Consider the following 13,280-nt stretch of genomic DNA (forward strand, 5'->3'; position numbering starts at 1 on the left):
TTTTTACCATGTCTGCTCATTTGCAGACTCATCAGGAAGGATGCTTTGTTAGCTTAAGTGGGGTTGGAAATAGGGAAACTTGTGTTCACACAAGTGGAATAAGCATGTTTTGAACAAATTCTCACTTGCAAATCATACTCCCAGTTGAAAAGACCAGACCTGTGTAAATTTGTTGTCAAGCAGCCTTGAAAGAAAGCACTAACTGTGCCAGTGGTTTCCTAGAAATCTCCAAATATAGTCATGACTGGTTTTTTTTACCTCTACTTCCTTTGAAAGCTGCTGCTTTAGAAATTTGTTTCCAATATGCCAATAAAACTTCCAGTTTAAATCAACAACCTTCTGTGTTGGCCATACCTTTGCAAGTTTGTTCCACTGGACTTCACAGTGTCTATGAAAAATTCAGTATGCATATTCCCACATGTGAGAATGATTGATTGATAAATATTTTGATAACTCTGTTCTACCATGGGGTTTTTAGAAACAGATTTGTACATCTTCATATCAGTACAAAGATATCACCTACAAAACCACACCCAACACAAGTCCTATGGTTAACTACCAACTGTTTGTTGTAGACCTGTTTCCAAAGTTATTTTTTCTTTATTTTCCTTCTGTAAAATTATAATTGGTCAGTCTTTAGTTTCAGTAACACAATTAATAAGGGAAATACCAGAAATATTGCTCATTGTTCAAGAAGAAAAGAATGTTCCCTAATAATTTCTACAAAAAATTAAGGTCTTTCTTGTATTTTATACCTCAGTGATTCTTGCATACTTACCCAATTTTTGTGTATTTTGTTTCAATATCAGCTGTTCCATTCTATTCAGAGAACGTGTATGGAGTTGCTGAAAGCAATTGAACTGTATCAAAAAAGGATTTGTTGTAAGTATGACCAAACACAGTTAGTTAAAATGATAAGAAGGTCTGCATTATGGAATCACTGAACAAGTGAAAAGGTAAAAATGAAAGTGGGGAACTACTAGTTTCATCCTAATCAAAAATAATGTTCCTTGCAGACACCTGAATGGAGATTTGATAATTTGTTTGAAGATTTTCCAGTTCTGACGTTTTATATATTGATATAATGCAGTGATAGCAATAATGACTGGAGAAAGCTTTCTTTATTTTTTTTTCCCATGACTTTGTTGACTTGTTTAAATTCAAAAGTGTCCTGTCTAGGAATCACAACTCCTTTCTAAACAGTTTCAGTGTTTTCTTTTGGTTTTTTTTAAATCCGTATTGCTGATGAAGAGTTTTTTGTCTTATTACTAGTTTTATAATTAAGTAATCTATGCTATTATGATGAATTTGATAATGCTGACTTGATTGTAAAAGCCGTACAGTAATTAGTGACAGTCATTAGTGAGAGATGGGGGACCTAATTTGGGAAGTTTCAAACAGCAAGTTGTATTAAATGTCCTCTAAAGGTTCTCTGCAGTCCATATTGTTTGATTTCTGACCTGAAGGAGAGACAGCTATGAGATCATAAATCTTCCAATTGCGTTTTCTCAAGGCTTTCATTTTTCTTTATCCAAAGAAAGTCAGAGATAATGTTTCAGAATCAGGAGGTAATATTGAAATACAAAATAGTAGTGTATCAAGTTAAAGAATTGGCAGGTAAAATCTGATGGAAAGATTTGCATCAGATGCAGATGTGCTTCTTCTGGCAAAGGGTGCCAAGTCTGCGTTGGAGTTGACTGTTGCCATTTTGGAAAATGGCAAGAGGACTTCAGGAGCTCTTCTTTTGCTGTTTTAGTCCATTCTCCCTCTTGATAGTTGACATTGGTAGTATAGGAGATAGCCACTTTAAAAGACAAACTGATAAGGGCATCATGAAATGTTTTTGTAAGGCTCTCTGAGGTCCATGGTCCCCATTTAGAAGCAGTCAACAATTCAGTGTAAAATCACTTCATCTTCCTGTTTAAAAAATTATTGGTTTCTTTGAGGTACATGTGTTTCAAGTAGTTGAAATACAGTGTTTGAATTATAGAATGTTCAAGTTGTCAAGTAATCTTGCCAAGTAATTTGAAAGTAAATGTTGTTTAAAACGAAGTACTAGATTTGTCATGTGAAATTTTATGTAGTCAAGCATGAAGAATGGTAAGAGAAATGCAAGTGAATGAGTTTTCGTTAGTACAACTTGGAATTAGCTTCAATAAAAGTATGCTATAAGCTGAGGCAGTCCAAGTGGTAAAAAGGAACTAAAAACCAACCTACCAAACCAGACAGAAACCAAAAAACCCAACACTGAAATTTAACTGCAATCAACATGTAATATAAGCAACACCTTTTTTTTTTTTTTTAAGAAAAATAATTCTTGTTTGAGCAACGTTTTTCCCGTTGTCTTTTTGTGCTCATGGAATTTTGTGATTCTTGTTAAGTATACAAGCAGATGTCTCAAATGAATCAAGTCTTCTGTTTACTAAATGCAGGAATTTTGTGATATTATTTATTTTTGCTTTGCTGCTTAGACCTCAAGTGACTTAAACTGTTTCATGGTAGGCCGATTTTAAAGCTGTTAGCAACCAATTAAATAACATATTTGACAACTCATTTATTTTTTGTTAGTTCTGTCTCAGGAAGAAAATGAATTGGGGAAATTTCTTCGATCACAGGGTTCTCAGGATAAAACAAGAGCAGGAAAAATGATGCAAGCTACAGGAAAGGCCCTCTGCTTTTCTTCTCAGCAAAGGTATATGGATCAACATTTCTGTCTGATTTGCATAGTACTTGTGATAATGGTAGTTGATTCACCAATGTCATAACTCATTTGGCCATTTGAAATGTTTGAGAAACCAGTTGATAGGAAAATTATTGACAAAATGTGCTCTAGTATTGGCAACATTAGTGACTTCTTGAGTTTTGCCTGATGCTGCTTTTTGTCCATAGACCTGTTATGTCTATCTTCAGATCCCCTGCCTGTGCCTGTTCAGCTCAGTAGCTCTAAGGCTGTACTGGAGCCTCTCCATAGGCTCTCCAGCAGTAGGGTTGTATATGAGCTGATGTCAGATCCTTCTTCTGTTTGGTAGCAGTTCTCACTCTGCAGAGAAGTGCTGCAGCTAGCTCACTGTGGAGGTGTCTGGTTCCTGCAAGGGAGGGAATGAGTAAGGGAATACTTTTTTCTGGGCCATCAAGTCTCATGCCTCAACTAGATGGAGGAAAAAGGAGGAGTCTGAATGCCATTTTCTGCTTGAACTTTAGTGTAAAGTTGCCCTGAGAGAAGATCTTAGATCCCTACAGAGCTCATGTAGGTTGTGCAAGGGCAAGTAAAAGGTAAGGAATCCAGATGGGCACACAAGCACACTAACACCTGCTGTTAACCAGAGTCCTTGATGTGTCATTGACCTGGTGTTTGCTCTAGAAGTTTAAAAGTAATGTTACCTGATGTCATTGTGAGTATCATGATGCTCTTTTTCACAGCATTAGGACTATAAAAGTATGAAATTCACCATCACTCATAAAGGAAAATTCTATTCCATTATATTTTACAGGATTTTTGAGGGCTTTTAACTACTGTGATACTTTCTGGCTTTATCTTAACAGTGCACTTGTTTGGCTCAAAATAAAGCATAGCATACAGAGCACTGAGAATTTAATATGTTTATCTTGGGCTAGAGTTTGGTCATTAGGACCTCTAGTAGCAGTCATGACTGGGATATTTAAGGCACTTGTAAGGCACCTTTGAGCAAAAGTGCTGATGACTTGCTTCCTTATGAAGCGTAACTGTTAATAGAAATATCAGTGCATATCTACATAAACTAAACTTTCTTTTAGATGTCTTGGTAAGAATTTGTGGAATGAGAAAAAACATCATGGAAAAAAACAAGTCACAATAAATTCACATATTATTATAGCTCTTGCCCAGTATATTTTTAAGGGATCTTTTCAAATAAATTCACATAAAAACAAAAACATTTGTGTCTCTTCTTTTGAGCTATCCTCAAACTCTTGTTGAAGTTGGGACTGCTTTTATTTATGTTTCATGTTTGTAGCTAGCTCAGTAGCTGTAGATCAAGACAACATATCCTGGGGTACTGGAGCCAAAATTAGAAATTCTCTTATGCCAAGGGACTTCCCTGCACATTAAACTATATCTCCACTAATCTCTGTGGAGCTGATTGAACCCATTCCAGTGAGGTGCTGCTGGAAACCAAGAGGAAAGTAGAAGCAGCAGGAGGAAGCAAAGCAAAAGGAGTAATCCTGTCTAGTGTTGAGATCCCATTAGGAATGAAGTGATGGGATAGGGAGGACAACAGTGTCCCCTACTGCCTTTCCAAAGTGTGGTTGTCAGAAGAAGCATTTAGATAAATGTCTAAATCTTCCAAAAGAAAAGGTAATGTCCTTCAAAGAAATTTTTCTGGCTACTAAAAAAAAAGGCAAAAAAAAGCAAAAAAAAATTTTAAAGAAAAGAAACAAAAAAAAAAAAACACAAAAAAAAAATCAGATAATTATCTGCCTGACAGATGACTTATTTATTTACATTAACATTTTAAGACTGAAAGGCTAATGGAAGTGCTTTTTGTGATGTTTAGCATGACATTCCTGATACATCTGTAATACTTTTCCAGTAATAAATTACCTTGGGTATACTTCTATAGTTGCTAAATGAAACTTGTGAAGAGGAATGGTAATAACATACAAGTGGTCAAACTAAAATACATAGGCACAGTAGCAGAGGTTTCTTTTCCACTCACACGTGTAATTGAAAAGTTGCTATTTGAACAGAAGAGCTGCAAACACAATCTTCATTCAAAATTACTCTGTTTCATGTGTATCTCCAACCATGTGGTAGAATCATCTGAACGTACGCTGGCACTTAAGTGAGCTGTGTTGGCTGTGTATGGGTTTTTTTTGAGTGCTAGTAAACTGTCAGGAGTTGTATTAATCCTTTGTGGAACAACATGTTTAACATGATCCTCTCCTTCCTCTCTTTCCTTCATGCCTTCCCCAGATTAGCACTCCGTGCTCCTCTCAGTAGATTGTATCAAGAAGTGGAGACTTTCAGATACAGGGCCATCTCAGACACCTGGCTGACAGTGAACAGAATGGAGCAGTATCGGACTGAATACAGAGGAGCTCTACTCTGGATGAAAGATGTGTCTCAGGAGCTGGATCCAGATCTTTATAAGCAGATGGAAAAGTTCAGGAAGGTATGAAGTTTCCTAGAAGGGATTGACTAATGAAAGACAATGAAGCATGGTTTTGATTCTTCCAAGGAGGGCATAATGAGAAGCAGTAAGGATGCCATTTATCCTAACCTCTTCTTTGTGGGCTGTAAGGAAAGGCACTTTTAGTAGTATTTCAATTTCAACATACATCTTTATAATTTAAATAATATATCTTTTTGAAGAAGGTTATCTAATTTTGAATACTTAGTGCTGATGCCTGAATGACTAATAGAGGAAGACATGTGTGCTGTCAGAGCGGGAAGGGAATATTAATTTTTTTCAACTAAAAACCATAACAGAAGTGCTCTACCTAATTTATCTCCTGCTAAATTTCTAGGGCAGTTAAAGACCAACATTTTCAAAATTAGCTATTGTTGGATTTTGGGGAGGAGTTGCAAATCTGGAATTTATTTTTAGGTTCCTGGTGCAGTTCAGTGTGATTCTTTGGCATCTGCTAAACCCTAAAACTGCTAAGGAGGCATTCTCCATAAATAGCCTTCATTCAGTGTCACTCAAGTTTGCTAAACTCCTCCCCTCCCAAAAGACTTGCAAAATCACAAGTCCTAAGTGGTAGGCTGCAATTTTGCTACCAGGTGAGAGTATAGAATTTATTTAGGCTATTCCTGTTGCAGTTCAGGAATGCACATGAGACTTCACATTTTCTAGTGAGGCCCTAGAGCCAAGTTTGTTAAAAGTCTGTAATGTTCACAGTTGGCTGTTTATAGATGCTGCTTATCAAGAAGACTTAGGATCTTAGGTGTAACCAAGTGGCTCATGCTTTGAGTAAAGGCAGTAAAAAAATTTACAGAAATTGTGTCATAATTGAAAGCAGAGGTCTAATAACAGAAACTGTATTAAAGTGTGTATGTATATATATATGTGGCTTAGAGATAGGTGATGTATAAAAGAGAAAACCCTGTTAATTGATGGCTTAAGCAGTCTGTAACTGAAAGTGTTTGAAGATAAATTGTGGATTTTAAATGCTTTACTAAACCATCCTAACAGGAAAGGGCTGGCACGCATCTAACTATGCCATTTTTTGTAAACCAAAGTGGTGACAATAGCAATTAAGAAAGGGATGGAACAAATAGTACCCCAGTTAGTCATCTAATCTTTATCTAATGCTTAGTACAGGGTATTCCTGTAAGTCTTGTGGCACCAGACATATATTTTATTATGCCCTATGGGAAATGTTTGTAATGGCAAGTTCTTGCAGGTAAAATAATTGGTATGGTCTTGGCCTCAGCTGATTGCTTATGTACATTGTTTGATTTATTAAGAAAACACTTAAAAATGGAATGTTAGGATGAATAAAGCAATACTGGTAATAGAAAACTGATTTATAGCTTTCTTGCAAAACAAGTGCCATGGAAAGCATAAATTACATAAATGGCAAAGTAATTAAAATAACATATGGCTTGTGCAGTGAGCTGCTGTAGGTAAAAACCTAGATATGAAATTTCGGACATCATGAGTAGCTGTGCTTCAAGGTCAGCAAAAAAAGAATTTTTTAAAGTTCTTACAAAATTTAGTAGCAAAAATGTGGAAATACTAGGTATTTTTAAATATTTCTAGATCTGAAATAAGTTACATTCGGAGATAAAAAAATAAAAGTAGATTCTAAAATTCTGTAGCATGACCTCAAATAGTTAAAAAAACAAACTTGAAAGTCTTCTGAACATTTCTCTTGTCCAACTGGCTGTCGACTGAAAACCTTTCAGTTCACATTGTAATGCAGGGAACAAAAAGCTCTACATTTTGTAGCCAACAAAGCAAAGAAATGCCCCTGGTATCCACTTTCCCACATTTCCCATCTGTGCAACAGGCATATCAAACTAGTCTCTGAAGATTTAATACTTGAAGAAAGTAAACTTTTTGGTTTTTAATCAGGGGAAAAAAATACTGAAATAAAATCCACAAGCATAATGTTCCTAGGTAGCTGTTGCTGAGCAAGGTCTAAATTTCTTTTTAGCGCTTTACAAAAATTAATGTTGGATTTTGTAGTTCTGAATAATTAGAGGAGTTTTTATTGTCTTTTTTTTTCTATTTTCTTGCAGATCTTAATTGTGCCATAGTGTGGCAGTGTAATGCTGAGGTTTTAGGGCTTTTTTGGATCTGTAACAATTTAAGAAGTCATGCTAGTTTTGTGTTGAGAAAGATATTATAATTACTCATGTAAGGTTTTTGATTCTTAAATATACTATTGCCGAGAGAAGTGTTTTGAGCTGATGCTGCATGTTGACTGATACACCACCAAGTAGTTAGTGAAGCTAATCCTGTCAGAGCATTTGAAAGAAAGTTTTCTTCAGACTTCTGGTTGTAAAAATCCAAAGTATTACTTAAGTAAACATTTTTTGAGGTTTTTTTATTTCTAGTAAACAGTGCTGGTTTAATGATCTTTAATGCACCTAGTACATCAGCAGTATTTATATCATTTAGTTAAAGGACAGTTTTTCAAGTACATAGCCTTTTATAATGTAATCCTTAATGTATCATTATGTATACAGATATGGTACTTGTTTTTGGAGACCAAAGCTAAATCAATCCAGATGGGGTTTTCATACCTTCCCTCAGAATAGCTCAGGCTAAAAGATCAATAGTTGAGTCAGTATTTTCAGAGCTGATAAAATCTGAGTTAAAACACTGACATTTTTGTAGCTCTCTTTCAAAACAATGAGGCACTTGAAAGAATTTTCTAATGCTGTTCTTAAGGCGTCAGTCTAAGTATGCAAGACCGAGCAACACTACCCCTTTCAGAGTGTCTCAGAGCACTGCAGAGTTGCCTTTTTACATTGTTTGAAGATAGCTATGTAATTGTAGCTACTTGAGTCAAACTAGGGAAATAGGTATTTACTTTTCCCTGCAGAGTTGTATGAATGCTATGTAACTTCTTTTTTTAATATTTTTTTTCCTATTAGCAGTTTTTATGAACAGTCCAGTGCTGTTCTGGTTACAGAGGTCTTCCATCCCAAGTTCAGAGTTTCAACTGTTCTTTGAGAGCATCTAAACAGTGCTGTGATATATAGAAGAATGTTAATGAGCTAATATCCTTTTACCAAATTCTCCACACTGATCAGGTTTTTAAAGTTCTTAAATCTGGTCTCTTTTATCTGTCTGGAGACTGTGCACTATTATATGAACAGTGCTGTGACGTTGTAAAAATCTAGACCAAATGGCCCAAGTGCTGGTGTCCTTCTTCCAGCTCTGAAAAGGTTAAGCTTTTCCATGCATTTTCTGAGCAGGAATGCAACAGTGTGTAGGGATAAACTGAGACCAGGACACAGCCTTCCATATGCAGCCTTCAGGACACAGGATGGTGTGCTGTTCAATATTACTTGGCTGTGCTATCTCATGTGCAGTTCAATATAGACTTTCTCATCAAACCTGTACATTTCAGTGCCATCCGTAACATAGAGAAAGTGAGAGCTGAAAAAAATTGTCATGCTGAAAAAGCTAGCTATAAGAAAATTACATCTGTGGCATGATAGGTTGTTTATCATGCTACATTGATAAAGCAGATTAATCCTTTCTATATTTGTTTTTTACTTCCATCGTTCTCATCCTCCCCTGCTTCCCCTTCATTCTGAGGCTTGAACCAAAGCTGGAGTATCTTTGTAAGTACCCAGTGGCTATGCTGGGCTCCCTGAGACAGGCTGCCCTACACCTTACCACCCAGCTCTTGGTTTGCATGCAGATGTTGAAAATTTGCAAGCTAGAAGCTGAATTGTTTGGATACATTTTATCTCCAGCTCTTTCTAGTTATAGTCCTTCACATACTTGAAACAAAATGAATGCCCTTTAATGTAATTTTAAAGATAAATCTGTCAAGAGAAAAGTAAAGTGGAAAGAAGGAAGGTTCAACAAGAAGAGCTCAAAATGACATAACAATAACTTAAACTGCTGTTGTTATAAATGTACCAATAAAGGGAGTGGCTGACCTGTGCAAGGTTTCCTTGAATATCTTTTATTTCTTGAAAGTTAAAACTTCTGTGGATAGATGGGAAATAGTGAAGATTGGATAGATGGGAAATAATGAAGATATAACTAAATCTATTGATTAAAAGGTCATATGGGAATCACTGCCTATATGTATTCATTGTAAAGGTCTCAGCAAGTATGGCTCAGATACATCTGCTCCAGCCTGTCAGGAAGGCTCAGGACCTACAACTCTATTCCCCTGCTGTCCCCCTTGCCTGTTATCACTGCTGGGCACGAGGGCATTCTGGCTTGTGTGATGATGAAGGTGCTGTAGCACGTTACAGCATCATCTGCTGCTCCCCTATCCAGTAACATCAGCTGCCAGCAGCCCAGCAAACCTAAAGGCACTGTGGAAATGTACTGGAGTATTGTTTTAATTTTTTTTTTAATTCTCTGTTAATTTTGAAAACTCTAGAAGAGTTTCAGGAAATGCAAAAAGCCTAGGAAAGGAGAAAAACTGAATATGAAGCTGATCTTTGACATAAGGACAGACTTGGCAGTTGCCATCCTTGGGAACTAAATTTCAGTTTCTGGTAAAAAGAAAGTGAAAAGGAAATCTGTAAGCATTTAGAAGCTAGTAAACTGAAGAGCAAGTAAAAACACAGGTTTATAAATAACATTACATGTTGGTATTTTTTATATTTTTGCATTTTTAGTCAAATTGTTCTTTTAATGGAAAACAAATTGCAAATCTGTGTTGTTGCAGTTCCTTGTGAATGATTACTGGAAAAGTGAATTTAACTTTACTAGAAAAATAAGAGCTCTCAGGAGCTGAGAGTTGAGAATATTGACCGAGAAACACTAAACAAAGTTTCAGAGGATCATAGAATTTAAAGATGGAAAACAACTTAAAGATGAACTGATCTCTCTTCCTGCCAGGACAAAATCTGTACATCTGTAATATGTTTTCAAAGTATTTTTCTATATCTAATAAAACAATTCATTTGAGGGTGACCCTCTTAGAAGTTTTGTGGTGCTGTTTGTTGGTCATGTTCTAGTTCAATTATTAAAAGCCAACCAAGAGAAAATATGCTAATGCTGTTTGCATCTGCAGATGATATTAAGCTGGAAAGTCTTTCAGTTTTCCAACAGCAAAATACACCAGCATCTTAAAAATATTTTTGGCCATGGCAGTCACAATGGTGTAAATAAAGACTCTAAGTTGTCATAGTTACAAGTAGCAGTATAATTGGTGGATGTTTGGAGCCAGCTAGGGTAGTCACTGTTGACCAGCCTTGGGTTTTAAAAATTAAGAAAATCAACTCTAAAAAAACGTTTTAGACAGTAGTCATCTCTGTTTGATTTTAGGTGATACTTTCCAATTAAATTCCAGCTCCATCTGAAAAACTTTAAGCACTTTTATCTCGAGGTGACAATAATATAGGCCCCTGCTTGTGAGAGAGCTCATGTTGGTGTTTGTGCTCTGGAGGTGTCAGAAAAATCTGAGTTGCTTCAGTAGACTGTATTCGGGATAGGAGATGTGTGACACTGCAATGGGAAAAAAGAATGGTGGCTTTCTTAATACCTGCTAGGAATCTGGCTTACTAAAGCCTCTCACATTAATAGATATGATTTTTTCAGCCTTGGTTCAAAATCTTCCTTTAAAAAAAGCAAAACAACCCCCCCATCTATTCTCTTCAGTGATTTGGATTGCTACTGCTTAGTAGAAGAATAGGTGAACTTCCAGGAGATGCAATAATACTCTCTGCAAGGTAGAGAATATGTGTCTCCTCTAAAATTAGTGAGAGGGTGTCAAACTGCATTCTGAGATCCACATCTTAGTGTAGCAATGTGATAGCAGAGATAGAGATAACAGCCCACTCTTACGGTATGATGATAAGCAACACCCACACATATCTCTTCTTGTGGCATGCCTGTGCCATCAAGAGTAGGTTTGGTTTCATTCTGGTAGGGAATAGCAGTCATAGTAGGAGTTTTGAAGTCAGGTTTTTAAATATGAAAGTGTATGGTGTTAGAAATGCTAAATTTAGTGATTTACTGAGAAACTAGGGTAGTGAAAAACAAAGCACATTAAAAAAAGCACTCTTCAATCAAAATTGTAGTTGTTGCTTTGTGATTATTGCATCTCCTTGTAAAAGTAGATGGAGTTCCAGTGCGGAGCATGTTTTCTTTGAGGAGTTTCTGCTATAATGCTCTTTCCAGCTTCTCCAATATCATAGTAACATTAAGCAGACAAACCAAAACATTACAAGATATCTCACATACAAAATGCTCAAGCATTTTTAGGCAGTTAGGAAAGATGTTCCTCTTTTGAAAACATAACCTTTAGGAGAAATGTTCTTCACAGTAAAAGCATTATATAGTCCTACAACTTTAAATTACCATTTCAAGTACCATTTGTAAGACTCAGAGTACATAATGATCTGAAATCAATTATTTTCTGAAGCCATTTCATGACAATGATTGTTAGTGAGTTAAAAGCAAAGTAGCAATGTGTGATAGAGATGCCCTTTTAAAAGCGTAATAACAGTATGCCACTTAAAAATAGAAGCAGACTTCTTGGAACAGATTACATCATCTTTAGAGGTATTGCTTGTAGAATATGGTTGCTTCCAGAGATTAATGCTTACCCTTGAGAAATGGTTCATCATCTGTTCAGTTATTTTTACAAAAGAAGAGTTTGAGGTGAGACTCTGAAAAATGGCATTGAAGTAAAATAAAATTAGTCTTCTGGGCTACAGATACAATACAGTTTTTTAACAACTTTGTTTCATGTAACCTTGCTGAAATAAAAAAAAGGTAGATTTGGGTTATTTGTACATTTTCAGACTTGTATTTATGTTGAGAAAAGGTAGGCAGGCACATCAGGCACATCCTAAAAATTTCTGTTCCCCTAAATAATGGAATAAAGAATGTTTCAGCAGAGTAGAACAAATCTTCTAAAAAAAGAAAAGTCAGTGATTTAAATCAATAGCCTTAACTTTTATGCAGTAATGGGGTTTGGTCCCAGTATTAAAAAGACTCTATCAAACATGGTCTGATAAAAATTAAACTCCAGGAATTTTCTCATGTCTAATACTATAGGAATGTGTAAATATTCAATTTAATATTGGATTAAAAAAAATACAGGAGCTGAACACAATTATTTGAAGTATTATTCTGAAAATGGGAAAGAAAAGATGGTTGCCTAGACAATTTCTATTGCTCACATGAAAACTCAAACCCTGCAAGCTGGTCTATGTGGGCAAAGCTTGTTACCCATGTGGATCATTTTGTGAATTCTGAACCTAAATGAAGTGTAAAAAATATGACCAGAGTAGGCTGTGAAAAGAGAAATGAGATCTGGAAAATTCCCTCAGCCTTAATAATCTGAAAAGGCTAGGAGGATAGCTAAAGAAATATTTTTTAAAAATAAATGAAATACAGATGTGACTGAGCTGAGAGAATTCTGCAGAAGTGAAGAATAAACAGGAAGGGGAATACAGCTGTTGGGGAAAACATTGTTTACACAAGAGAACCAAGTTTTTCTGTAGTCGCCACTGCCCAGGAATTCTTCTTATACTTTCCTAAAATGCTTGGGCACATGTATAATATAGTCCATCTGCTTTGACTTCATAAGGCCTTAACTGTTCAGTTCTATGTTGCATAGGCTCTGAATGATTAAAAAGATGCTCTGTTTGATTTTTCTCCTTCACATAATGAAAGCAAATTAGGTCGGATTAAAAAAAAAACCCAACAAACAAAAACGTACTGTTTTAACCAAAAAAATGGCAAATATACCACCATCTCTGATTCAGGGTTCCGCCTGAACACTGCTTAGATTTCAAATGTTGTTTCATCTGTAATAGCACACTGTGAAGTCTGAAGAGCACCACAAAAAGATTTGTGTCTTTTTTATAAATTTGTACTCTTTCACAGTTTGTGTCTTGGCAAAATATAATTAAATTGTTTTGATGGAAACAAGCCATGCTTATTGATATCTTAAATGCCAGCCAACAATAGCAACAACAATGCATGGGATTATTTACAACAGACTTTGTGTTACAAATTAATTGTGATTATTTGTGGGTGCCATTTTTAATTCTGTCCTGAAAGGTTAAATAGAAAATTAAACACAAAACCTTGACTTACAGGACTTCTGCATTAGCACTGTAAACGGGGTGGCTTTGCACT

General features: G+C 35.8%; 1 protein-coding gene across 7 annotated transcripts in view; it reads left to right on the forward strand.

Moving 5' to 3' along the window:
- Window positions 1-13,280, forward strand: part of ICA1 (islet cell autoantigen 1) — a 66,077-nt gene that overhangs the window by 14,685 nt on the left and 38,112 nt on the right. For 5 of the 7 annotated variants that reach the window (XM_084226116.1, XM_084226115.1, XM_084226117.1 and 2 more), the window contains 3 exons: window positions 810-882; window positions 2,569-2,692; window positions 4,952-5,150. In XM_084226116.1, the coding sequence (XP_084082242.1) occupies window positions 810-882; window positions 2,569-2,692; window positions 4,952-5,150 (396 nt within the window). Of the gene's footprint in view, window positions 1-809; window positions 883-2,568; window positions 2,693-4,951; window positions 5,151-13,280 lie in introns of those variants that run through there. The other 2 variants (XM_084226121.1, XM_084226120.1) reach the window with 2 other exon arrangements.

The sequence above is a fragment of the Fringilla coelebs genome (assembly GCF_963513975.1).
Source record: "Fringilla coelebs genome assembly, chromosome: 1".
In the NCBI taxonomy this organism is placed as follows: Eukaryota; Metazoa; Chordata; class Aves; order Passeriformes; family Fringillidae; genus Fringilla; species Fringilla coelebs.